The following is a 27,995-nucleotide window of genomic DNA, read 5'->3' as shown; positions in this document are numbered from 1 at the left end:
CCTCAGCGACAGCAGCTTTTCCAGCATCAGGAATTGGGACTTTGTTACAGCTGTCCTCTGGCATAAGGAACTGCTGCCTGTTGCAATTCAAAATGTTTCGTTAAATAGGCCAGATTTTCTGACTGACTCCATGGCAGAGTTCCTTAGATGTGTTTCTAAGGTATAGGTATAGGATGTGTTTCACACCTTTTTATGTAAACAAGTCTTTTTGAAACAGTAGGAAGTTTTGTTTTGGTCGTGGAAAATCAGCACCCTTCTATTTATTGGCTCTATTTCCATCAAGAAAGCTTTTAACTATGCAAGTTCATATGCTGTGATGAAACACTCTGTCCTAAAGTATTAGCACAAGTGGTAACAAACTTTCACTGTAACACAAGCAAAGTGACAAAAAGGGAGGAAAGTTTCTCGGGAATGTCTCCACCAAGCAGCATCCACCTCATTTCCCACTTCTCTCCTGAGCTGCAGCTCAGCTACACCTGACCAGACGTATTTCCTTACTCCACCATCTGAATGCTGTTGAGGAAGGGTAACACTGGGGTTTTTTTCCCCCTACTTACCAAGTCAATCTGCTTGTGAGCAGCCCATAGACACAGCACAGCATGCACTTCCCCCCCACCCCCCGCCCAATTTAAGAACTGCTTATTCCACACTCTTTAAGTTGCATTCCTGTGAATGATTCCTGTCAGCACTGTGATTAGGAGATACCAAAGGGTTCCTTGTGCACTGAAGAAGAGGTTAATCTGGTGAGACTCTCAGATACAATTCAAACTGTTCTGCTTCACTACAAATGTGTGGTTTTTAAAAATCTAAATGCAAGACCAAACTCTCATGGCAGCCTACTGTAGTTGTTCTGAGCCTTACAAGTAAAAAAAAGCCTTTTGTTTCCGTGTGTGTGTGAATATGATGTTCTTCACAAACAGGATTCGTGCCCCTACACATCTGCCTGCTGTTGTCTGCTTATTTGGATGTTTGGGGCTTGTAGTGTAAGTCCAGGGGTTAATGCTAGAAGAAGGTGAGTGCATGAGTATAAGCAGAGAGATCAGTCCATACAGGGTAACACCTCTGCAAACAGCTGTTCTCTTAGAAAAAAACCCTAACTCCAAAAATTCTTTGTTTAGTTAAGGGGATTTTGTTTAGGATTTTAAAAGGTCACTCTTCTAAGCAGAGAAGGCAGAAGCCTGAGCAGCCCCAGTTACCAGAAATGGAAGCAGCATCTCACTAAGGAGGCTGTACACTAAAACCCTGCTTGGTCTGCAATTTCATGCACCAAGTGCTGTTAGAACACAGGTGGAGTAAAAGCAGGGTGACTTCTATGTTTCACAGGCGCACACAGGAGGCAAGGTACCTTCCCATCTTTCAGTACCATGTCAGGCAGAATGCCAGTATGTGTTCTCATGGCAGAGAGAGAAAACATAATACTGCCAACCTGCCCCACCCCACTCCCCAAATCCCTCAGGACATTCCTGAGTTGAGGCAGACCCTGCAGCAGAGTACAGCTCTGTGCACAGTGCCCGTGGGCCAAGGGCAGCCACAGCACACAGAATACTGCAGTGCAACACACTCCTGTGGCACAACAACCTACCTGTTGTTTAACTTGCTCTTCTACTTTCTGAATATATCTTTCATCTCTCCACAATGTAGTAGTTCTTTGCATCAGGCTCTGTGAAATTCTGGTAGTCTAACCTGCACCATACAGGCCTGAAAGCAGCCTGTATGTCCTACTAATGCCCATAACTTGTGATGAAACCATGGCAGGCACCATTTCAGTGCACACGTCAGTATTTTTAAACTGGTCGTGAAGCAAGAGCTCTGCAGCCTTAACAGAAGTAGGGCAGCTGGACTTGTGGAAGCCTTTGTCAAAAGAAGTTGTGGTTTCAGAAATTCTTATTTATACTGTGTAATCAAACACTGGACAGACTCAATGCCTCCTCCCTAGGCAGTGCACATCTGTTTGTGAAACATATCTCAGACTGGTCTTTCTGCAAGCAGTTTCTCTGGGTGATGTGGCAGCAGCTTCATGAAGAGTATCGAGGCAGTAGCGTGGCTGGTACAGTGCTACTGACAGTTCCGACATGCCAGGTTCTACTGTCTCTGCTATCTGACAGGGATCAGATTCAACTGCAAGGTGTGAAGAATAAGCAAAATTTTCAAACCAAGTAAGAGCCTGACATGTAGGCATAGGTGTAAAATCTCTACCTTCGTTTTCACTTGGGTAAATCCAGGGACCCCTGGTCTTCTCTTCTGTTGGCACTGAAGACAACTGGCTCCACAGATGTAATTTCTGGGCTTCTCCCTTCTTCTTGTCCACTGCGAGCATGTCAGGAACACAGTCACTTACTTTCAGCACTTTCTCAGAACCAATCTACAAGAGAGTCATTACTTTAAAAAACTAGTCAGCAAAAGACACCCAGTGTAAAGGAAAGGGAATGATTACTCCATGCACTTCTAGTATTGTCTTACACATTTTTTTAGTTTGGATTTTTCAAGTAAATTAAGATAATTTTAAGGAAAACAGATGTGTAGCGTTTTCATCAGAATCTGTATTTTATGTGCAATTTATCAGAGTATTTATTTAGAAACTTTTTTTTTTAGCTGAATTCAGTGTGACTACCTGTGAAGAAGGAACTACATCCCTCTACTTTAAAGACTCTGCCAGGGGTTTGGTCTGGGCAGTTTTTAGTCAGAAACACTAGCAATTGGAAAGCAGAAGCACAGCCCATTAGGCTGTACAGACTCTTCACCCTGGCATAAGTGTGCAGTGAACAGCAGCAGCAGTTCCACATCTGCCAAGGCAAATACATGCTCCCAATTTTGCCACTCCCTTATAGCAGTAGCAGCTCTCAGTTTGAGGGGCCCACAGAAGCTGAAGGCCTTTTGCCACTCTCTTCCTCCCAGACAGACCTGGCAGTGCCTGGCAGAGGCCCCTCCATCCTCCCAAGGGCCTGCATGTGCATCACCACTGTGCCCTACTCAGGCATGTGTGGGGCAGGAGCAGTGAGCAGGCACAGGTTGCAGCAAAGTCTGCTCTGTGGTGTTCAGACAGTGATGGATTTTGAACAGTGACACCAGAAGAATCACCTATTGGATCAAAATATTTAATTTATTCTCCAGTGAGGCTTTCACTTTTTGCAGTATCAGACTGTGTAGAATATAAATACATCACCACTGAGTCACATTAATAGCAAAAGGGGAATTTTCTGCTGAATGATGATATTGAACTGTGTTGATTTCTGTACAATAAGCATGTCTCATTTTTAAATGTAGCCAATGCAAGAAAAATATTTGTCTGAAATTTTACCAGTGAATGAATGGAAAAATGAAGAAGCATTATCAGTGACCTTACCTTAAACTCTTTGAACGACAGCACTTTGCTCTTGTTAGGAGTAGGTATTGCAGGGCAGCAGCACTCCTTCACCCTGGAAATCAGAGAGCAAATGATGGTTTTGTTCTTTCACCAAAGCAGAAGCCACTCATAGATGTCTAAAAGAACAGCAGCAGATGATGAGTGTCTCAGAAATGCCCCAAGCCAAATGCTTATAACATCCACAACATTGCACAGCCAAAGGAAAAAATGAGTGAGGCCTTACAAAAAGCTGGAAGCAACAAGCTGCAGCCGTGGTCTGTGAATTACACTAGCTACATTCTCTGTCACAACAGGAAAATTCATTGTAACTTACCACTTCATCTTCCAGAGGCACAGAGCTGCTACTAGTGAAGGAACTATCACTAGTAGGACTAGAAGGTACAGCAAGTTTGCTGTGAAAGAAAAATACTTTAAGAAATTGTTTTCACTTATCATCTAGCGTATCTAGCCAGAGTTTCTAAGGATAAAAATAACACAAATCCCACATGGGATGCCTGACACATCAGCAGCAAAACTCTGGGCCATGGTTGCAAGATAGTTTGGCTGGAAGTTGTGACACAGAGCTATAAGTCTTCCGACCTTGATTTCCTTTAACTAAAAATGAATTGTTACTAGACTGCTTTTAATGTGCCCTGATTTCACCATAAGGGTAAATTTTTAAAAGTTTAGACTGGTACCCTCACTTAACTCTTTGGTTTAGGTTTTCTCTCAGATCCCCGAAGATGACAGATTTTTACTGTGAGACGGTGACAGAACACCTGTAACTCCAGTATGGATGGACTATACCAAAACAGACACTGAACAAGTGTCTGTGCTCCTCCAGGATTTACACTGACACAAGAATCTCGATATTTCCTTCTAGTTGGTAGGCATAGCCTCAGCCTTCATTCTTCACAAACAGTTGAAGCGATAATAAGCAGAGGCTGACGGGGAGCACTAGTTACTGCTCTCCCTCTGCCCTGCCCAGTGCCCCCTTGCCCTGTGCCAGCGAATTTGCATGTCCCTACCACACTCCACAGCAGGGAACAGGTATGTGTTGCACTCTCCTTTTATTTTTTCTGTGTTAATTACGCTCCCATTTTCATTCCCTTTGTGGTTGCACAAATGCCTGTGTCTGCAACAGAGAAGATGGGCTAATGGAGGCTGAACATGGGCCTAGGAAGCAGAACTGCTTCCGTGAAGGTACCATGAGGATTTAGACACTGTTCCACAAGCTAGCCTAGGTTTCCTTGCATAGGCCAATGCTTTACCCTTTCCTACCTCTCCCCATTCACCTCCACCCCTATAAATTTTTCAAAACAAGGCATCTTGGATTTGGATCACGAGTTCCACAACTACAACTGCTCAGTGATGTTTTTCAAGGAAACAGAACCACAGGTAAGTGATTTCCTATTCTGCTTTGATGACCAAATCTGCCCAGTTAACAAATTACAATGCTCAGGCCAACAACCCTTTCTTATGGACTCAGGAAGGAGTTAAATTGGATTTATAGACTCATGAGAATAACAATCACCATTACAACTCTAAGAGTCTGCACAGAAGTTACCTCTTTGCCTACAGGTCTGTAGTTTCTCCCGTGCTAGAAAAGTAGTTAAACTCAAATGCAATTCTTACTCCCTAGTCATGCAAATGTTCATATCTCGAGCCATTTCTCAGGAAAATACAAGACTTAAATAAGGTTGTTAAATTACTTTAATTCTAAAATAAACAACCATAGCTACTCAAAAGTTCCCAGGAGTCACGTTGGTATGCGTGTTTCGTTCTGCAGTTGAATCCCTTCTGAAGTGCACATTATCTTAAATAAAACACTTTCCCTTGAGAAAGGAAGATTACTCTAACCTTTTAAATCACCCCATCCCTCTGCTAGAACACACATTTTCTGCATCAAATACTTACAGTTAAATGGTGTATCTACGTATATGAAGTTAACAATGGGAGTCTCTCCTCCACCTGTATATGCCTTAACCACTAGTTTGTATTTTGTGTTTGACAACAGGTGTTTCACAGTGTATCTCTTCTCTTCTGGGTTGTCAATTGTGTATTTACATAGCACTGAATTATCTAAAATGGAACAGAAAATATAAGAATCACAGAATCACAGAGTCATAGAGTGGGTTTGACTGGAAGGGAACTGAAAGATCATTCTAGTTCCAATCCCCTGCCATGGGCAGAGACACCTTCCACTAGCCCAGGCTGTTCAAATCTTCATCCAGCCTGGCCTGGAACACCTCCAGGGATGGGGCATTCACAGCCTCTCTGGGCAACTCTGTTCCAGTGCCTCACCACTCTCAGAATTAAAAAAAAAAAAAATTCTTCCTTAAATTTAAACTCACCTTTTTTTAGTTTTAAAACGTCACCCCTTGTCTGGTCACTACAGGTAAAACATCTTGGTAAAACATCTCCCTTTGTTTTTCTTATAAGCCTCTTTAACTATTGACAGGCTGCAAGAAGGTCTCCCAAAAATGTTACAGATCAGCTCCACTGAGACTGCAAGAACACTGAACTAACAGAACATTTGCAAAGCAACTTCTCTGTAATTTGCACACTTTCTTCTGAGAAGGATGATACATTCTGACTCATTGCCACTGGTCTGAACTCACATCCCTTTTACGCTGTCCTGTCCACAGCATTACCCATCCTCTGACAGACCACCTAAAAACTTGCTGTCAAAAGCTGCAAGTTTTTATTTTCATTTTCCTTCTAACAGAATGATTTGTATTTTGCAATTTCTATTTTTTTTTTTTTTTTGCCAGAATCCTCTAGCCCTTGAGCTTAGGTCAAGTTCTTTGAAAGTAATAGAAAGCAATAAATCTCTGTCTGGAAAAAGAAAAAAGAACCCAAAAAACCCAAAAAACAAACAAACCAAAAAACCCCAATCTTGCCTCCGTGGTGTGCAGCTCCCAGACTTCAGGGAGAAAAGCATTTCCTTATTCCTCCTGTCCCCAGTCACATCCTTTGTCTGCTGGCTCAGACAAAGTGAGAAGCAGGAAACTTTCAATTTAAACATTTAAACATTAATGTCTAGCTGCTGCTGCTTGCAGAATTATGGTACTTCTACGGTTAGTTTAGCTGACAGGAACTCCTACATCAGCCTCCTTCAGTTCAAACTAAGCTTTTCGGTCTGGTGCTAGTCTAATCAGCAGAAGGATCTGATACAGTACAAGACCCAACTGGGAGAAGAGAGAAGGAAAACAAAAAGAAATATCCTCAAACATGTTGGAAACATCTGAAAATTATAATGGACCAAAGTCATCTGGAAAAATTTTGAGCAGAGCAGGAAGATCAGATACAAAAGTTGAAATGTGGCTTTGTGCCACCCCACAACTCAGTTCTGCCAAAGAAACTCCACTGTAGAGTGCAGCCACAAATACTTTCACTACAAAAGAATTTAAATGAAGAATTTACACAGTGCTCCACTTTTGAAGGAAATAAATTGTATCACATCCGTTTCCAAAATACCCCAAATCCTAGTAAATCTAACATGCTTCCTATGACTCTCATCCAAACAGACCACAAACAGATGTTTTCGAAATTCATTCAGAACCGAGACGGCAAGAGGCAGAAACTTGGCTCCTCCTACAAGTACTGGAGCTCACACTTGAGTTAAGAAGAGCTGTGGATGACAGAATGTGGGCTATAGCTGTGTAAAGCCAGGACTCACTTCCACCCATTATCACCTCAAGCATTAGAGACAAATCAAAAGCAGCCTCATGAGCCAATTTACCTGCCTAATCTGAGCTTTCTGAGAGGCTGCAGTATTGGCAGCAATATTTCACCTGTATGAATGTCACAGCTCTCTCAATCTAAGGGCTCAGTTACCTGGCAGAACGTGTTTTTTGGACCCTTTCAAACTGCAGTCCTCTTGTACAGGCGACATATAAACATGGTAGCCTCTTACAAAACCAGACTGTGACTCATTTGTGGGATATGAATCCCAAGACAGTGTTACTGCATTGGAAGTCAGTCCAACTTTTTCCACAGTAGGGTCAAGTAGAGGAGCTGGAAGAAAGGAAATTCAGGTTAAACTTGCCATTATTCTTCAAGAATGTTAATCTTCTCACTCGAAAAACATCTAATCTCCCATGTGATGTTTCTGTTTCTATCTTAATTGTCTTTAAAAGATGAACAAAGCCAAAGACCTCCACAAAAACTGGCTTCAGAGAGCCTTCACACAGTCCACATTCATTATGCACAGACCCATGACTGCTAAGCACAACTTTGTTCAGCTAAGCTAATTAACATGGGCTCTACCTAATCACTGCATTAGTGTCATGGTTTGACATGAAACTTTCTGGTAAGGGGGAAGGGGCTGTAAAGATGGCTCCTGTAAGAAGTTGCTTGAAACTCTCCCCAGCTCTGAGCCAGACCCACTGCTGTCTGGCCAACTACACGCCTCCACAATCACTTTTTAACAAGAAGTTGGAAGAGGAGGCTTCTTCCTATTTCTTCCTTCTTCTGTCCCTTCTTCTCCAGATGGTGGTCATACAAGGAGTTGGAAGAGAGAGAGAAGTAACCATGTGGACTCCACGATCAATGAGGAAGAGAGAAGGAAGTGTGCTGGAGGAGAGATTCCCCTGCATCTTGAGGAGAGGACTGGTGAAGCTGTGATTTGTTCGCATTTCATTAAAGACCCCACATCAGGAACAATAACTCATTTTGCTAAAGATCCTGCATCAGGAGCAGTGACTCTCTTCATTAAAGACCCTGTGCCAGGGGCAGTGACTATGGCCACAGGAGGCAATGTCCCATGAGAGGGACCCAATATTCACAGACGTTGTAACTGTGGGGAAGAATCCACGCCAGAGATATTCACCAAGGACTGTGTCCCGTGTGAGGGAACCTGTATCAGCAGAAGCCGCAGCTGCTGGGAACAACCCACACCAGAGAAGTTCATTAAGAACTGTGTCCTGGGGGAGGGACCCTGTATCGGAGCAGGGGAAGAATGCCAGGAGTCGTCCTCATCTGAGAAAAGAGAAGCAGCAGAGCCCATCTGTGAGAGACTGACCACATCGCCCATTCCTTGCCCCTCTGAGCCATTGAGAAGGGAGGAGGTAGAGATATCGGGAGCAGTGAGCTGGGCCCAGGAAGAAAGGAGAGAACAGAGGGAGGGAGATCTTAAAGTGCTGGTTGTAATTTTCTCATCATCCTACACCCTTTTTGCTTTTTGTTCTGCTCTGTTTCTTGTAGGAAGTAGAATAAAGCTTCCTACTTTCCTCTCTAACATCGTGGTTTTGCCCAGCTGGGACACAGGAAAAAAACCCATGACTATTAGTCAGGTATCCTTGGTGTATGGCCGCATACGCTGTCATACAACATCTATGTGCTTCACTGATGACACAGAAACAACACAGCAAATGCCTTTGTGGCTAAGTTGCAGCAGGAAGGCTGTGGAATTCTTGCATTTGTGACAGATAAATTTAGCAAATACACAAACCCTAAATATGGTGTCAACTTACGTAGCTCCCTGAGATAACCAGTCTTCTTCTCCAGTAAGGAGGCTCTATTAGCAACAGATCCATAGACACGGAAGCTGTATCTCACGCCTGGAATAAAAGCAGCTAGAAAACAGTAAAATTCATTACAAAAAAAACAGTGGTGGTTTGTGCTTTGGTTTTGCTTTTACTTCACTGCTTTCTACAGAGGTCTATATCCATTAGAAATCCTTGTGTATTACGGAAAAAAACCAAAAGAGACACAGGGTAAACCAGTTCTTAGTGTGAATTAATGTGAATTGAATCATTTATTTTGTTTGAGAGAGAGAATGGTGGGGGAGTGGATGTATTTTTGTTGCCCTAGAGTATTCAAAGATGAGAGTGCAATAGACTCCACATACACCAAAGAGCGAGAGCACTTCCTTTTCTAGCACAGGCAAAGGTCACATTTTGGGCTGCTTAACATGGATACGTAGCCATGCATCAGGATCCCATGTCATCCTCACTGACATCCCCTCACACTCAGATAACTAAGTGGAACTCACTGAAGAGCCTAACCCACTGAAGAACTGAACAACTCTTTTTTCCATACTCTCCTTCAGTAAGAATGCAGGCTTCCATGTGTTTGTATGAATTGAGGTGCAGTTCCTTGACTGCATATTGAAATGCGCTCAGTCAAATTTTGTTCAAAAGTGTTTCATTCCAAAGTGAGCTCTCAGCTTGAGTGACTGCAGGAAGGCTATATGCCTGCAGCTGTGGAAGCCGATCAGAGCAACCTTCACACAGCCAGAATGGATTTAGGTCTAATGGCCACCGCTAGGATAAAAACCATACAGCTAGTCCAAAGCAGGGATGGTGCTGAGACACAGTCTTTGTGGTATACTGAGAACAGGAAACCTCTCACTGCGCAGTGGGTGTTAAATTGCCCAACTCTAAAACTTCTGACCTTTGTTATGGATAAGGCAGAGTTCCATTTTGCATCTCTCCTGCTAAAAGATTTTTAACTCCTTCATTAACCTCATCATCCTCCCTCAAGATGTAGCTACGAGCTACTCAGAAGAGGGTTCTTCTTCTATGCCAACTTCCAAGACTTAACTATACTGGTGCATTCATGGCACTTAACTTACTGCTAGGGAGAACAGGACATCATATGCCTTTGAAGAATTACACCTGCACTGCACAGAATCAAGTATTCCACAGGATTTGTTTCCTAAGTTCAATTAATGCCCACAGCATGAAAGATTGCTGTACAGACATCAGAAAGGAAAAATGTTTGGCTTTCACCTGAGTTGATCAGAGCACTGGAAGTGTTGGGCTCAAATCTCTTCCACTGCAAATCACAAAGCTGCAACATTGGAAAGTTACACCAATCAATAATGTAACTGTCATAGACAGGTTTAGGCTCCCAGGTAATAAAAATGCCATCATCTGTTCCATTAACTTGTCCTTCTTCAAGCTCTTTGATGCCTAGGAACAAACAAGAGTGCATCTATGATTTTCCTGCATGAGACTTGAGACTGATAAACAAAGATCAATATAGTTTCTATGCTGAACTACTAAAACAATAATAAAATAGTTGTGCTATTGTGCACTGTCAGAATTATGGGCTTTTTCACGTGCTGAAAGCTGATCTCTTTGCATGTGGAAAGCTGACAACTTGAAAAGCATCCAGTAATTGTTACTGGCTATTCATGACAAGAACTGAACTGCAGACACCCAGGGGTCTGAGAAGCAAGTCTCAAGAGGCTGATCACATGCAGGAACTCCCTGCCAGGCACTGTCACAGCACCTGCTGCCCAGCCAACTTCAAGGCCAAGGGTCCTTTGCTCTGCAGAGACACTCTGTGTAAAACAGACTTCCTATTGTGAGGGATGGATCAAAGCACTTAAGCATAATACACATGCAGTTACCACTCAGTGTATCGGAAAGAATACAGTAGTAATTTCCAGACAGAGGTGATGTGAGTTAACAGACCAGGTTAATTTGTTCTCCCAAGATGACGAGTTACCACTTCACTCAAAATAAGTAGCACCAGAGCTTTTACAAAAAAAACCTGAAAATTGTCCTGCTGTTACCTGTAGCTCTAGGGATGATCAATATTGATGGAAGTGAATAATTAACATTGTTCTTTGCCATGATACTGATTCTGTAGGAATGGGTACCAATGGAAATCCTGGTGCTATTGTAGACTGATGACAAAGAGACGCTTTCAGGCTCAGAGCCATCTTCTGCTTTTTCCCAGGTTACTTCATAGGAAATACTTCCTCCATTTGCTCGAAAACTTGGTGCATGCTGGGGAAAACATTATGGGAGTAGACATCAATTAGTACATTTTGCTCGCCTCCCCCTTAAAAAAAAGAAGGCACATTTAGAACTTTAAATAACTAATTGGATATATTATTTCTGTAAGAACATAAACATTTGCTGGTTGAAATGGAAATGCAGAAATCTCAGTAACGGGATTTATCTTGTTACAACACTTAGAAAAACAGGAGCGTATGTCTGAAATCCTAGGACAGCACAGCATCATACAGCCACACGTGTTCTGAAATATGTCATATATAATATTTGTCTTAAAGACATTTTCATGCTGAACTGCTACTAAATTCACACAAAATTGTAAAAGTTCATGGGAAAAGTTTAAATTCCCTTTATGAAGGGTTTTATTTCCATTTCTGTATCAGTATCTCACCTTCCAGAACAAGGTCACATTCTGCCCTCCCCAAACTGGTGTAATTTCTCTCCAGATGTCCAGTTTTCCTGATGGAGCTGCAGTAAATAGAGCGAAACAAAGGTGCTCAGGGTTCAGAAAGGACAGAACATTTAATTGCTTCCTTCCACCTGAAGAAATCCCCTTTTTCCCCATTACTCCCAGGTCTTGCCAAAATATTATCCTTTAACATCTTCCTCTCTTCATTCCTTTTTTTCTGAACAAATTCCTGGCTCATCTCCCTAGAAAAGTCTGTCTCTTCTTGCAGTTTGCAGGTGCTTTTTCCACACTTCTGGACCATTCCTTCAGCCCCCTACAGAATACTAAACCAATCTGTCTGTATTCCCAGTCATCTGGATTTCCCATGGCCCACCCTGGATAAAATGGCAGAGGCTGGCATGTAGGATGAAAGCTGTTCAAGAAGCCATCATCTTAAAGTTTGCTTAGCCTGCTTCTATTTTCAAGAGTGCAACAGGCCACTGCTTTAGCCACATACCAGAAGAGTAGCAACAAATAGCAGACAGAGGCAGCAAACAAAAAGCATCCTTCAAGGTTCCCTTCTCAATAGAGGCTGGACCTACCTGCTTCCCTTGTTCTGATAGTTTGGACTTCACTCCATTCACTCCACCTCCAGAAATGCCCAGCTGCCGCACAGTGCACCCTCACTGTGTAGTCGGTGTATGGCTGCAGTCCAGACAGGGTGACCTTGCTAAAATGAAGATGCACCTCTGAACTATTATGCTGCAGGAGAGAAAGACAGAACAGTCAGAGCTCCGCTCACTTTCATTAGCAAAAGAGCTTTATCTGTGTCTGTGGCAGAAGGGGGGGAGGGGGGTGGTGGGGGTGAGAGGAAATTCTTCCTGCAGATCCCATGATAGCCAGTTAAGCTTGACTTGGAAAGATATTCATGGAATGAGAGTAAAATAAATAAATAAAGATATGCACAAGACAAAAAGACTGGGAGATCCAAAAAGAGGCCTGCAAGCTGTCTCTGTGCAACAATCCGAGTAGGAGTCACTCACAACTTGTCAAATGACTACTCTTTACATCAAGAAGAGAATTTACCAAGAATTTATGCTCATAAAGCCTGGGTCTCTTACTTAGTTCAAGCACGCAAGATACTGTTCTTGATCTATGCACAGCTGCTACAGCTATCTTTTCTTTCCATTTTTTCCCCAACTTCTTCCCTCACTCCCTCCTAAGAGACAGGGTGAGTTTTGTTAAGAGTCAAAAAGTGAACATCTTTTTAAGCCCCTTCTCTAAACTGTCTCCTGCAATGGTCAACTTCACTAGCCACTTAATCTTACAGGTCTTGAGCAGTACTTCAGACAGATCCTGATCTTCATAACAATACATCACAGGCAAGCTGCCTTCATAAGACAATGGTTACAAAGAAACCACAGTATGTAAGGGAAGAGTCAGTCAGTCCCACTACTTGAGAAAGAAGTGGAACAAGACAAGGAGTCTACTCAAATAATCTTCAAGGAGATGGACAAGGATGGGAAGAACAAATCTTCTGGGGTTCCCTTACTAGAAACCAAACATAGCACACAGAAAGCTCCCAGACTAATCTAAAAGAAGCCTTCAACACACATCTCTACCATTTGTGTCTCTGATTACAGGAGTCATAAAAACATGATAAATAAAGATCAGCGATAGCTAACAGCAATTATAAGGCCCGTAAGTATCTCCATTTACTTCAACAACTCTCAGAACCCTCCCAGCAGGGGACAGAGCCCCATATGCAGACCAGCTACGCCATACACTTCATCCGACAGTACAGGAAGTACTGGGAGTATGCGTCAGTGCCAGCCACAGCAGCCCACAAGGACCACTGATGTTCATGGACCACATCATCAGTATGAAAGTTTGGGAACAAACAAATCCAGAAAACAGAGACATCACCATGCTCACAAGTTTCAGCGTGTATTCATATTACTGGGGAATTACTTTTTAAATCCACATCAGAAAGATACTCTCTATGTTTTCGTCTATGAAATTCAGGTTTCGTACCAGTTCTACTTTGCCATCAGGCTGCAGCACTTCAGTCTGACAAAAGAGCTCAATTTCTCTGTTTCGACATTTCCAGTATAATGTGATTTCTGTATCTGTGCATGCGTCCCACAGCTGGAAAGGTGCAGCAGGATAAACTGCCGATGGAAAAGCTGAGTTAGTGCTTGTAAAACACAAAACACATGCAAAAGTATTTTAAGGTATTTTAGCTGAGTAGTAAAAGCAGATAAGAAATACAGACTTTTCTGCCAGTCTTGAAGCAGACATGAAGTAGTAAAAAATAACTTCTGAATGTAAATCTAAGTAAATGTTAGACAAGGTTAAAAAAAACCCAAATCCTTGTGATGACTTGGAAATATTTTAGACCATCATGAACAGGAGAAAGTCAGAGACTTTTATCATCAGTAAAATTCTCTAATCCAGGTGATGTGGCATGGTGAGTAATGTTTGTCTCCTTTCCACACCCTGAAATCCAGCCTTTTCACCAGAAATTTGACTCCTACCAGTTTAATTACCCTCTGGTAAACAGTGCCAATGCTACTTCTTCCAAAAGATTTCTGAGATTGTTTACTGCAATGTAAGCAGCATTCACCAAAAGCAGCAGGTCCCAAACTTTCCCATGTTATCAGTCCAGTTCTAAGGAGTAAGACATGGCAAAGTGAGCAAGTGATATGTTTACAAACAAGACTTCATGGACCGTGAAGTACAACTTGAGGACTACCAAACTCAAAGAGTTTGTGTTCCACACAGAAGGTACCAGCTACTACATCAGAATTGGAAATTACAGACTTCAGGATCGGAGAAAACGTAAAGGACTTAATGGCAATCACTATTTAAACTGTTATCTTGTAATAAACACTGTATTTAGTTTCTTTAACTTGCAACAATTGCTAGAACTTGAGAAGAAAATTGTAGAGCAGCTTTAATGTACTTAGCACATTGAATGTAATTTTAGCCTAATTTGCTACGAAAACTTATTCTAATATTGTGTAGTTTCACTACCATCTGTCAGTTTACTCCTCCACTTTCCTCCTGCTCTATTTCTTCCACCTCCAAACAATCAAATATTCAGCTTTTAGAACTCTCAGGCCTCTCTGAGACAAATTTAACAGAGATGGGCATTTAACATAAGTTCCTACAAGTCACATGAATAATTGTATCTCACAAAACTATAATCAATGCCTGTGAGGATGGAAACTGCCAACATGCAGCAGTTACACCAGCAGCCTCCCTGTCCAGTAGCCTGTCAGCTTCAGAACTAAGCAAATCACATGCTCACTCCCACTTCTTCAAAAGGGTAAGGGGATCACAGGACCTTGGGAACCCTGAGATGGTTCTAGTGGGACTAGAGGACACTGGGAATACTGCTGGAGACACAGGGAATAGCCATGTGTTGTGAGGCAGGAATACATAGGAACTTATGGGTCCCAGAGCACACCGTGATAAAGGACACAACTAATAGGGGAAGAAAGAACCACAGGCATCAGTTACTGCTCACAGAATAACCTGTTTTATTTCACTGATGACGAACATCCTTCCTTATAGCAGCACAGTGGATGTTACTGTTCCACATGAGTACCAGGAGAAGTTAGTACCTTTCCTGGCAACACCTCTATCGCCTCTCATTTGGGGAAATGTTAGTAATTTTATTTACTCATTTTTCAAAATGTGCATCTCCATTTTATTTTGGAAAGATGGTAACATCAGCAGTAATATTGTGGAAAACAGACTGAATTCACAAACAACCTATGCAGATGTTTTTCTTGAACTCCTCATTTGATATCACTGTACCATGTGGCTTCCTACAACATGAACCAGCTTTGGCAAAGCAGCAGATTTGAAAACAGTCATTTCAATAACAAAATCTGACCTTTGGAGTGAAGCTGTTTTCTACCATTAACACAACTTTGCAAAGCTCAGACTGAAGATGTGAAAAAAAAATGAAGATTTTCTGTGCCAGGTCCAGAGAGTGGTGGTGAATGGAGTAAAACGCAGTTGGCGGCCAGTCACCAGTGGAGTTCCCCTGGGCTCAGTGTTGGGGCCTGTTCTGTTTAACACCTTTATCAATGATGTGGATGAGAGGATTGAGTGCACCCTCAGTCAATTTGCAGATGAAATGAAGCGGAGTTGGACTGCTGATCTGGTTGATGGCAGGAAGGCTCTTCAGAGGGACCTGGACAAGCTGGATCAATGGGCTGAGGCCAACTGTATGAGGTTCAACAAGGCTAAGTGATGAGTCCTGCACTTGAGCCACAGCAACGCCATGCAACGCTACAGGCTTGAGGCAGAGTGGTTGGAAAGCTGCCTGGCAGAAAAGGACCTGGGGGTGTTAATAAACAGCTGGCTGAATGTGAGCCAGCAGTGTGCCCAAGTGGCCAAGAAGGCCAATGGCATCCTGGCTTGTATCAGAAATAGTGAGGCCAGCAGGACCAGGGCAGTAATTGTCCCCCTGCACTCAGTCCTGGTGAGGCTGCACCTCAAGTGCAGTTCTGAGCCCCTCACTACAAGATGGACATTGAGGTGCTGAAGCATGTTCAGAGACAGGCAATGAAGCTGATGAAGGGTCTGGAGAACAAGTCTGATGAGGAAAGGCTGAGGAAGCTGGGGTTATTTAGCTTAGAGGAAGCTAGAGGAGATATGAACACTCTTTCAGTGGGAGTCAATCTCTTCTCCCCAGTAATGAATGACAGGACACAAGGAAATGGGTTCAGGTTGCACCAGGGGTGGTTTACATTGGCGGTGAGGAAGAACTTTTTCACTGAGAGGGTTGTTAAGCATTGGGACAGGCTGCCCAGGGAGGTGGTGGAGTCACCATCCCTGGAGATGAGGTGCTGAGGGACATGGTTTAGTGATGGGCTTGGTAGCGTGAGGTTAATGGCTGGACTCAATGATCTTAAAGGGCTTTTCCAACTGTAATGATTCTATGAGTCTGAAGAGAAAGCAGGTAACTATAGCACAAGGACAGGTATGCAATAAAGAATGTGAATATAAAAATCAAGGTCTTCCATACTTTAAACTGGGTCACCCAAGTATTAAGATCAGAAGGAGGACAAGGCCTGTAACAAGAACTAAACAATTCAACAAAGACGTACAAAAGACCTTACTTCTGTGAGTTATATTGAAGACATCCATGGCAGTTTTCTTTCCGAGTGGGTTTTCCACAGTCACTGTGACATTATAGATCTTCTGCTGATCTATATCCCAAGAACAGGAGCACTGCTTAAGACAACTTACTGTGCACAGAACTGTTTTTCGGGAAAACCTATCAAAGAAAGGGAGTGGGAGGAGAGTGGGGTGGAAAAGAAATACATTTTTCCATAACGTACAACTGATATAGAACTAGAATACAGCATCATAAAAAAAAAAAAAAAAAACTACAAGAAGCCATCCAGTTCTTTCCCTTAGCCTGAAGTAAGAAGAATATGGGTATTCTTACAATCAGGAGAGTTTTCTTTGAAGTCAGTGCTTTCTTTATCCTTTTACAACACAGCTAATTGCTTTTAGTGATTTCCTCATGGAATTTCTAAACTACGGATTTAATTGACAAAAATGAAACCATTTACATGTATGAATGTTATCACTGAACATATGAAGGGAAAGATGGTTATCAGTGGGAGACAACATGGCTTCACCAAGGGGAAATTCTGATTGACCAACCTGATAGCCTTCTGTGGGGGCATAACCGGCTGGCTAGATGAGGGGAGAGCAGCGGATGGCATCTGCCTTGACTTCAGCGAGGCTTTTGACACTGTCTCCCACAACATCCTCATCAGAAAGCTCAGGCAGTGTGGCTTGGATGAGTGGACAGTGAGGTGGATCGAGAGCTGGCTGAATGACAGAGCCCAGAGGGTGGTGATCAATGGCACAGAATTGAGTTGGAGGCCTGTGGCCAGTAGAGTTCCACAGGGATCGATTCTGGGGCCAGTCTTGTTCAACATCTTCATCAATGACCTGGCTGAGGGGACAGAGTGTACCCTCAGCAAGTTGGCTGATGACACCAAACTGGGAGGACTGGCTGATTCCCCAGAAGGCTGTGCTGCCACTCAGCAGGATCTCGACCGACTTGAGAGTTGGGCAGAGAGGAACCTCATGAGGTTCAAGAAGTACAAGTGCAGAGTCCCGCATCTGGGAAGGAACAATTCCATGCACCAGTACAGGCTGGATGTCAAACTGCTGAAGAGCAGCTCTGCAGAGAGAGACTTGAGAGTCCTGATTGATAATATGCTAAATATGAGTCAGCAATGTGCCCTTGTGGCCAAGAAGGTCAATGGCATCCTGGGATGCATCAAGAAGAGTGTGGCCAGCAGGTCAAGGGAGGTTCTTCTCCCTCTCTACTCTGCTCTGGTGAGGCCTCATCTGGAGTCCTGTGTCCAGTTCTGGGCTCCTCAGCTCAAGAGGGACAGAGATCTTCTGGAGAGAGTCCAGCGCAGGGCCACCAAGATCATCATCTTTCATACAAGGAAAGGCTGTAGGAACTGGGGCTGTTTAGTCTGGAGAAGAGGAGACTGAGGGGACACCTTATTAACATTTACAAATATCTAAATGGTGGATGTTAGGAGGTTGGGACATCCCTTTTTTCTATGGTATCTAGAAACAGGACAAGGGGTAATGGAATGATGCTGGAACACAAAAAGTTCCACTTAAATATAAGAAAAAACTATTTCACTGTGAGGGTGACAGAGCAGTGGCACAGGCTGCCCAGAAGGCTTGTGAAGTCTCCTTCCTTGGAGGTCTTTAAGACCTGCCTGGACATGTTCCTATGTGACCTGACCTAAGTGAACCTGATTCTGCAGGGGAGTTGGACTAGATGATCTCTAAAGGTCTTCTCCAACCTCTACCATTCTATGATTCTATGACATGTATACCATTTACACTTTTAAACGAAGCAATAATTTCAAGTGTATCTTCTAAGCTTCCATTTTAAAATCACCACAATATCTTAGTAGGAATGAATGAGGCAGAGATCATGACAGTATATTTAATGATGACTTGCCTTCTGTTGAGGCATTTTTGTCAAAGTTTGTTGTGATCATGAGGCAGCCTGTCCTGGTTTACAAGTTGCTGTTCCTGTGAAGGCTCTGCTGTAAAACTCCTCTCCTCTCCACTAAGATGCCTCTGTAGCAAGGAGCCAAAGGCCAAGTCTGATATGCCACAGCTGTGTAACCTTGCTTCAGACTGCTAAGAAGAATAAAAAGTCTAAAAAAAACCCAAAACCCCTGAAATTATAGCCAGAAGTGTGATTTTTGAAGTAGGATTCTCAGTAGCTCAAAGACTACTCTAAGTGGTCCTGCTCTTGCAGGGGTATTGGACTAGATGATCTTTTGAGGTCCCTTCCAACACTTAGGATTCTGTGATTCTGTGACTGAAGAAGAAAAACGGCAGCATATAATGTTATAAAATCCCAAAGAAAAATAACTAGGGAGGCTAATTAGGCCCACTGAGGGTTTGCTGAGAATCATCAGTCTGAGACAGCACTAGTGTCAATGGATTGTGAACACACTAATACTCAGCCTACCTACATCCTAGTTATCTGTTGTGCATGTCACCCAGTAATTGGATTGTAATTTTAAATTATCTATATTCTGATTGCAGGGTGTCTTCACATCTACCGAAAGATATCCAAACAAATTAACCCAAAAGAATGGTTTGAACAAGCTTTATCAAGCAGTAGCTGGTCTGATGAACCTGCAACTTTGTTACAGGTAGTCTAGTTCAGAGCAGTTCTGCACTGCACAAACTTGGAAAAAGAGTTGGAAAGAGGTAGGCAGCTAATTGCAATAAAGATAAAAAAATACTTCCACAGATTTTAAAGAAAAGAATGTGACTGTTCTGTACTGCACTGGCAAGAGTTAATATAACAACGAACAGACTTACTCTTCAGACACGGTGTATTTTGGCGAGTAGCGTCCATGAAGATAAGTGTCTCCTCCCTGGCTCCAAGTACATGTTATTGTTCTCATGTCTTGAGTTTGGCAGCAAAAATCATGAGGTGTATCAGGTGGTTCTTGTCAGAGGGAATAATCAAAAATTACCAACAGCATGGCAGTCAAGGCAAAGGTCATCAAACTTTTTACTGTTTTAATAAACTAAAAGTACTGGGTATGTACAAAGCATGGTTTACTACACATCTTATTATTTAAATTATTCTCTGATCACTCTGCAGAGAAAATCAGGATAACACTATAAATTAAATGTAACCCAAACACTCATGTATTTTATTATTTTTTGTTGTATTCACACCTCCATTAATTCAGTCTGTATTGTTTCTATTTGTAAAAATTGCTACTAGCATTGAAAAGGGAGACTGTTTTAAGTTTTTAACATACGCATACAGACAATGAAGCTGAACTCCTGAATGGGTAAGTATATTTGAAAATCAGTCACTCACTCTGGGATTCATTAATGAGATTAATCTGAACACATTTAAGGCTACTCTTGAATGTTTTCTGTATATATGTGTACAGATCAGATGTCAGGTATCAATGACCATTCAGCTGGACATTACAGGACAAAGACAACTTACAGCAAGCTTCCTCCCCCATTCCTCACAGCCACTTTTACTTAATAACAATAGAAAAATAGAACTGTAATAAAGCATTCACTTACTACCCACAAAGAACGTTGAATAATTATAGCATTGGTTTTCATTGCAAGACTCTCGACAGTAGACATTGATGTGAGGCGCTTCTTGATGTGCCACATTTTTCACAGTGAGAAGTCCAACTTGACTGTTTGTGCGATTGAAAATATGAACACCCGGGTCTAGAAAGAATTCCTTAATGATTTGGCCTTTCCTTCCAATGCAACAAAGAGTGATGTCAGAGCCTTCCTCTACAACCTTTTCTTCTGGAAAGATCTGCGGTCCACTGTTATTTGAAGTGTCCAGACCTGAAAAGTAAATATAATAAACCATTTCAAAACCTACTCACCGCAGCAGCCTTCAACCACAACACATAGCTGAGCATTTAAACAGCTTGTGTTACATTGTCCATTCATAGACTTCTATTTAGTATTCTTCCTCATTCAGAGATCCACTTCACATGTAATCATACCTGTATTTCTCTTAAACCCATGAATATATAATGTAGCCCAACAAAATAACTGAAACAATAAATCCATCTCACTGCCTTTCACTTAGGGGAAACAAAGTGCATTTAAGAACTGCCTTTTACAGATGAATACTACCTCCTGCACCTATTAACAGGCTCAGTCTGCTCCTAAATGTTATGTGAGGAGGCTAGAAGAATGTAATGTTCTGAAGCTCATGCCGAGTTCAGCTAAGAGGAGTCAACTTTGAATGACTCAGACCAGTAAGGGTACACTCATCTTGGAGTGAAAAACCTATGGCATTCAATGACAAACTCCTTGCTTGAGGCAAAAATTAGTGGGATACAAGTGACTGACAGGCTTTTTCACAGGTTGGAGATAAAATCTACTCTCAAGAATTTGATCTAAAAAGCTGATGAAATCTAGAATCACTGTCTTTTAGAGTGCTCTAAAATAGGTTTGTAATGTAGGGTCAGTTTGTGACAAAGATACAGGCTTTTTGATCCCTCTCCAGTTTCAATTGAAAATGTAAAATCACCAAGATTGAGCTTAGCTAGAAAAAAACGGAGCCTTGCATCATATTTGGGATTATGTAAGGTAAGGGAGATGGGAAATTTATGTGCCACGATCGAAGTATACAGACCTGTTATGCTTCTAATACTCCTGATTTGTCCCATAACTAAAAGCCCTTGCTGCTCCAAACAAGAACAGAGCTTCTGTACTAAATCACTGTAGTAATTTTTTCTACAGCAGTGACATACTTTGTTTAAACTAAATTCTCTGGAAACCAAATTGTTCCAGTAAAACACTGTAATTTGGGGGGGCCGGGGGGGGAAGGGGAGAGGGGCATGACATCATTAACTACATTACTGGTTTAGTCCCTGTTCACTCTCAGCTCTCAGAAGTTCATTCGAAGGAGCTGACTTGCTCCGCTCTCTGCTTCTTCAATACTAATCCAAGCTATGAACCCAACACAAAAGTCACATGTGCATCAGGCAATGACACAGTATGTGTGTTTTTTCCCCTAATCTGGGCCAGGACTGCACCTGACCTGGTGACAGGCTACACTAGAGCCTGTCCAAGTACTGGATATTATTGAATGAATGAAGCACTGCTATTATTGCCAAAAAAAGAAGTCGGTTAGTGACTAGAGATTAAAGAGTTCAAAATGGATTATTGATTTTATGTCATCTCATCTGAACTGGACTTCAATTTCACTGTCACCAGTGAATTACAATCTAGCTTTGTCCTGGAAAAAAAAAAAAATCCAATATTGCAGTCTTGTTTTGCTTACCCAGGACAGTCTCCCACAGACTCCACTGACTCCAGTCTTTTGATGCTTCTGCTTTGCTCCTGATTCTCACTGAGTGTGACATACACTCCAGAGGTATATCTGAATCCCATATCCAATGAAGAGGCTTTCTTGATTTATCAAGTGTGACATTATGAAACTCCTACAAAAGCCAGTAAGGCAAAGTATTGAAAACACAGCGACATGTAGACACTTTGGAAGTACTGTTAAAAGCTGTGATAAAGAAAGCTTAAAGAAGGAAAATGCTTTTGAAAAATGAATCTCTGAAATCCCACTTGCTACACATGATTTCATATTAAGCAACTAGTAAGCTAAGTAACTGCTTACAAATCTGTCCTAGCAGTGATAAAGTGCCTGATATGCTGGCAAGACTGCTTGACTCTGACAACACAGTTATGAGTCAGGACCTGCTTCTTATGAAATGCATTCACTCACTCACAGAGACTTCCAGTGAATCACTCATGCCTGCTATTACACAAGTAACAGCATGCACAGACGCTGCTGCCTGCAAGTGCACCTTGTCTAACACTCTGGGTTATATATCCCAGGCTGTGGTATCACGAATCTGCACCAGTTAGTAGGCATTTACACAGATGATTCCTCATTGTAGTTCTGAGGCATAGCATCTGAGGACAGTACTACCATCAGTGACAGACAGAGTAGGAAAATATTTGCTGATTTGCCCAAAATGCCTGGCTGCTGTAATACATATATGCAAGAAACATGAAAAAAATACATCCAAAACTGTTAGTGCCCCAGGAAGGTAACAGAAGGACAGCCTAAAATTTCAAATGGGGTTCAAAAATCAGATGACCTAAATGCTTTATATTTTGGTAAACATTTTTGTATTGAATTACCTGAATGCAGACAAGCATGAAAAACTACAAAATTTTCTGCTGTTGTCTAAGAGAAGATGTACTATAAAGTTCTTTCAGCATGGTTGGTCTACTAAGACCAACATGGGCACTAAATAATCTGCAGCAATACACAACACAACAACTCCAACTCACCCAGGCACCATGTAGTCACACAGACAGACAAATGAAAATGTACGTCAAATATTAATCTCCCCTGGTATGACAGACTATAAGAAGCAGGTGAAAAAATGACTCAAAAAAATTCTATTAATCATCTGTAATTATTAATATATTTTAGAACAGTACTTACATTTCAGTACTTCTTAAAGTACTAGGTTCTCAGCTGCTTATTGTACCAAAGCCCCATCTCACACTGACAACTATAGAACTGCTCTCCCTTACTGCTTTCCATCAGCAACACCTGCACTTTCACAATACCACCACTCTGAGAAAAACTCTGCAATCAGTTTACAATTTAATCTCTCAACGTAGTCACTGCTTTAGAAGTTACACAGACTGTTCGTGCTCTGGTACAAGCAGACTCACAGAGTTTCTTTATTGGCACACAGAAGCACAGAACAGAGAAGCAAATACATTCCTGTATGGTAACAACATCCAAAACATCCTGTTTATTTTCCTTGTCAAATTTATTACAAGTAACAGAACAGACTACATGCTTGGATTTGAAAAGCTCTTTTTTTTTCCCCCAGTAAGTTAATAAGAGTTTGTTGAAAGGATACTCAGAAAAAACACGTATTGTTTATAGCTGTATGGCCCCAGTCTCCGATTTCAGCATTACTCAAGGGTATTAAAATTCCTACCCTGTATATCAAAGTGGTCTTCTGATCTGCATATATCCCATCTGCAGCGAAGATGTGGTTCTTCAACTCAGAGACAGAACACTACAAACTTGGCCAATCAGAGTAAGTTATGGTTCATAAGAGTGCCCATATTTCATTGACTTCTGGTTTCAGAAAAATAAGTCCTTCTCTGCTTTATGTGCTGTCTCAAAAATAGCATCTTTAAATGAGCTGGAGGAGTTATACAGCTTCATGAAGTTTTAATATGTGCATTTGAAGGGAAGAAGGGAGAGAGGGAAGAAGGGCAGGGTCTAGCAGGAGACCTGTGTCTACCAGAGTCCCTCAGGGCTTGGTGCTGGGACCAGTACTGTTCAATATATTCATTAATAACCTTGATGAGGGAACAGAGGGCACTGTCGGCAAGCTTACTGATGACACTAAACTGGGGAAATGGCTGATACACTAGAAAGCTGTGCTGCCATCCAGCGAGGCCTGGAGAGGCTGGAGGGTTGGGCAGAGAGAAATCTAATGAAATTCAATAAGGGCAAGTGTAGAATCTTGCATCTGGGAAAGAATAACCCCATGTACCAGTACAGGTTGGAGAATGAACTGTTAAGAGAGTAGTGTAAGGGAAAGGGACCTGGGGGTCTTGGTGGACAGCAGGATGAGTATGACCCAGCAATGTGCCCTCGTGGTTCAATGTCATCCTGGGGTGTATTAGAAGGGGGGTGGTTAGTAGGTCAAGAGAGCTTGGAGGAGACTGAGGAGTGATTTCCTTAATGTTTACAAATATGTAAAGGGCAGGTGTCAGGAGGATGGAGCCAGGCTTTTCTCAGTGATGGCCAATGACAGGACAATGGGCAATGGGTACAAGATGGAACACAACAGGTTCCAAAGAAATACAAGGAAAAACTTCTTCAATGTGAGGGTGACAGAGCAGTGGAATGAGCTGCCCAGATAGGCTGGCAAGTCTCCTTCTATGAAGACATTCAAAACCCACCTGGACAAGTTCCTGTGTGACCTGCTCTAGGGGGTCCTGCTCTGGCAGTGGGGCTGGACTAGATGACCTTTCAAGGTCCCTTCAAGCCCTTAAGATTCTGTGATTCTGTGATAGTTAATCCACAGAGAGTTATGACAGTTTCTAGCACCATTAAAACATGCATATATTTCCCAAAAGATTTTGTCAGATTAAAAGGAGAGGATATTTTCTTTGGAGACAAAAGTTCTCACTCTGAAGTCACAAACTGAGGAAAATAGGTCCAGGCTTAAGCCTATGATTTAGGTCATCTCTAACTCTTCAGAAAATTTGGTTGGTTTAGGTGTTAAGGAAAACTAGCAGCATAGGGAATTCACAACTACTTCTTCCTTAACTGGAAGAGGTCAGTATAAGGTAAGTGCTAACAGAGCCCAGCATAGGGCTTAAAAGGCTTTTGCTCACACTGAGATTATCATTTTGTTCATAAGGTGAGACGAGTCACAGCAATATGACTCATGCTCAATTAATCTCCAGTGAAGAGTAGCAATCCTGCTACAGAAAAGCCTCTTAAGGAGAAATGGAAGGGCTATTTCTGGGAAGCCACTCAGGGGACCAGCACCTTCAAAGGGAGACAGAAGCCTTCAAAATTCCATCTGTCTCCCACCATAACCATAATAAGGGTACGCAAGGCATGTTTACATTCTACACAGGTGGAAGCAACTTCTTCATCTGATATAATCATTCTTTTTACAAAAAGTGGGCATAATATTAGACCAAGTGAGTCAGCTAGTGAAATATGGAGGTATTTCTAGTATGGCTTTGTAAATACTATGTTGTGAATCATAAACCTATACCACCAAGCAACCTGCATATGCATCTGAACATTTTATTTCCCTTTAGATCTTTTTATATTGTAAATAATTAATATGCCTTTTTAAAAGCACACTTACTATCCACACAGGAGCAGTTTCATCTGCTTGACGGACTTGTATTTCAAAAGACATTGCCAGCTCAGCATCATGCGCTGACTTGTCAACATCCCATTCCACCAGCAGCTGCTGAAGAGCCAAATCCTTGGAAAGGTTAAGGTACAGTACTGGAAACAAAAAGGGTTCTAGGAGAAGAAGGACATAACATTATTTCTGTTTAGCTAAGTTAGAAATCAGATCTGAAACAGTGGTTAGAAGTAGAATAGGTTGCACAACAGACACTTCTGTAGGTTAAAAAAAAAAAAAGCAATCAAGACTCATGCTATTGATACCAAAAGCAAAGATTATCTTTCACCTTGAGGCATCACCAGGCTAGAACGGGGTTCCTGAATCTACTTAGTAGTTTCCACTGTGACACTGGGTATGATATTTCATTACTTATGCCCTGAATTTATTTACTACTTTATGCGAATACTGATCCATGTCTTTTTAGTTTTATGAAGAGGAAAAACATAATGTATTTACAGACACTGAATCCCAGGAAACCCCAACTCCTAGCAAGCCTTCTCATTATTAGGGCCGAAGACTACCCTTAATTTTGCTCTGTAACCTAATAAATATTAATTACATGCAAATCCAGTATTTTAACAAGACGGCTTAAGCATTTCCCTCCACTAGCTAGCGCAGATGACAATCTAGGATTAGGAACATTCCTGGTTGCTCTACACAGAGCTTAGGTACTTTACCATATAATCATAGAATCATAGAATCACAGAAAGGTAGGGGTTTGAAGGAACATTTAGAGCTCATCTAGTCCAACCCCCCTGCAGAAGCAGGTCCACCTAGACCAGTTCACACATGAAAATGTATAAGCGGATCTTGAAAACCTCCAAGGAAGGAGACTCCACACCCTCCCTGAACAGCCTGTGCCAGGGCTCCATCACCCTCACAGTACAATGGTGTTTCCTTCTGTTTAAATAGAACTTTTTGTGTTCCAGCTTCATCCCATTACCCCTTATCCTGTTGCTAGATAGCATAGAAAAGAGGGATGTCCCAATCTCCTGACATCCACCATTTAGATATTTATAAATGTTAATGAGATCCCCTCTCAGTCTCCTCTTCTCCAGACTAAACAGCCCCAGTTCCCGCAGCCTTTCCTCATACGAAAGATGTTCCAGTCCCCTGATCATCTTGGTTGCCCTGCACTGGACTCTCTCCAGCACTTCCCTGTCCATCTTGAGCTGAGGAGCCTAGAACCAGACACAGGACTCCAGATGAGGCCTCACCAGGGCAGAGCACAGTGGAAGAAGAATCCCCCTCGACTTGCTGGCCACACTCTTCTTGATGCATCCCAGGATGCCATTGGCCTTCTTGCCCACAAGGACACATTGCTGGCTCATGGTTAGTCTGTTATCAATCAGAACTCCCAAGTCTCTCTCTGCAGAGCTGCTCTGCAACAGGTCAGTCCCCAGCCTGTACTGGTGCATGGCGTTGTTCCTCACCAGAATTCTGAGCTTGTCCTTGTTAAACCTCATGAGGTTCCTCTCTGTCCAACTCTCAAGCCGGTCAAGATCCCACTGAATGGCAGCACAGCCTTCTGGGGAATCAGCCAGTCCTCCCAGTTTGGTGTCATCTGACAACTTGCTGAGAGTACACTCTGTTCCCTCATCCAGGTCATTGATGAAGATGTTGAACAAGACTGGCCCCAGAACCCATCCCTGTGGAACTCCATTGGCCACAGGCCTCCAACTTGATTCTGTGCCATTGATCACCACCCTCTTGGTTCTGTCATTCAGGCAGCTCTCACTGTCCACTCATCCAAGCCACACTGCCTGAGCTTTCTGATGTTATGGGAGACAGTGTCAAAAGCCTTGCTGAAATCAAGGCATATGCCATCCACCGCTCTCCCCTATCTAGCCAGCCAGTTATGCACTCATACAAGGCTATTAGGTTGGTCAAACAGGATTTCCTCTCGATGAATTCATGTTGACTCTCCCTGATAACCACCTTTTCCTTCATATGTTTAGTGATGACATTCAGGATGAGTTGTTCCGTCACCTTTCCAGGGATGGAGGTGAGGCTGACCGCCTGGAGTTTCCTGGGTCCTCCTTCCTGCCCTCTTTGAAGCCTGGAGTGACATTGGCCTTTCTCCAGTCCTCAGGCACCTCGCCTGTCCTCCATGAATGTTCAAAAACAATGGAGAGTGGCTCAGCAATCACATCAGACAGCTCCCTCAGCACCCTAGGATGCATCCCATTAGGATACATTGACTTGTGAGCCTTAAGCTTGTCCAACAAGCCTTTAACCTCTTCCTCTTCCACCCAGGGCATGTCCTCTGCTGATCAGACTGTCCTGCTATCCTTGCTGGACTGGGCTTCCCAAGGGCCAGTCTTGGCCATAAAGACTGAAGCAAAGAAGGCATTCAGTAGTTCAGCCTCCTCTGCATGCTCTGTCATCAGGGCACCCTATGTGTCCAGCAGTGGGCCCACATTTCCCCTCATCTTCCTTCTGCTGCTGATGTACCAGAAAAACCCTTTCTTGTCTTCCTTAACTTT

General features: G+C 42.5%; 1 protein-coding gene across 9 annotated transcripts in view; it reads right to left on the bottom strand.

Annotated features, from left to right (window-relative positions):
- The window catches only part of OSMR (oncostatin M receptor), a 40,716-nt gene that overhangs the window by 484 nt on the left and 12,237 nt on the right, over positions 1–27,995 (bottom strand). For 5 of the 9 annotated variants that reach the window (XM_062019035.1, XM_062019036.1, XM_062019034.1 and 2 more), the window contains 16 exons: positions 25,462–25,625; positions 21,861–22,020; positions 20,126–20,407; positions 19,394–19,523; positions 16,624–16,781; positions 13,520–13,656; positions 12,088–12,247; positions 11,489–11,565; positions 10,872–11,088; positions 10,081–10,263; positions 8,821–8,922; positions 7,184–7,363; positions 5,261–5,425; positions 3,678–3,756; positions 3,344–3,416; positions 7–2,362 (listed from right to left, as the gene is read on the bottom strand). In XM_062019035.1, the coding sequence (XP_061875019.1) occupies positions 1,919–2,362; positions 3,344–3,416; positions 3,678–3,756; positions 5,261–5,425; positions 7,184–7,363; positions 8,821–8,922; positions 10,081–10,263; positions 10,872–11,088; positions 11,489–11,565; positions 12,088–12,247; positions 13,520–13,656; positions 16,624–16,781; positions 19,394–19,523; positions 20,126–20,407; positions 21,861–22,020; positions 25,462–25,625 (2,711 nt within the window). In that variant the 3' untranslated portion in view covers positions 7–1,918. Of the gene's footprint in view, positions 1–6; positions 2,363–3,343; positions 3,417–3,677; positions 3,757–5,260; positions 5,426–7,183; positions 7,364–8,820; positions 8,923–10,080; positions 10,264–10,871; positions 11,089–11,488; positions 11,566–12,087; positions 12,248–13,519; positions 13,657–16,623; positions 16,782–19,393; positions 19,524–20,125; positions 20,408–21,860; positions 22,021–25,461; positions 25,626–27,995 lie in introns of those variants that run through there. The other 4 variants (XM_062019041.1, XM_062019042.1, XM_062019040.1 and 1 more) reach the window with 3 other exon arrangements.

Source organism: Colius striatus, chromosome Z (genome assembly GCF_028858725.1).
Source record: "Colius striatus isolate bColStr4 chromosome Z, bColStr4.1.hap1, whole genome shotgun sequence".
NCBI lineage: Eukaryota > Metazoa > Chordata > Aves > Coliiformes > Coliidae > Colius > Colius striatus.
Note: the sequence above shows the minus strand (reverse complement) of the source record. Positions and strands in the feature narration are given on the sequence as shown.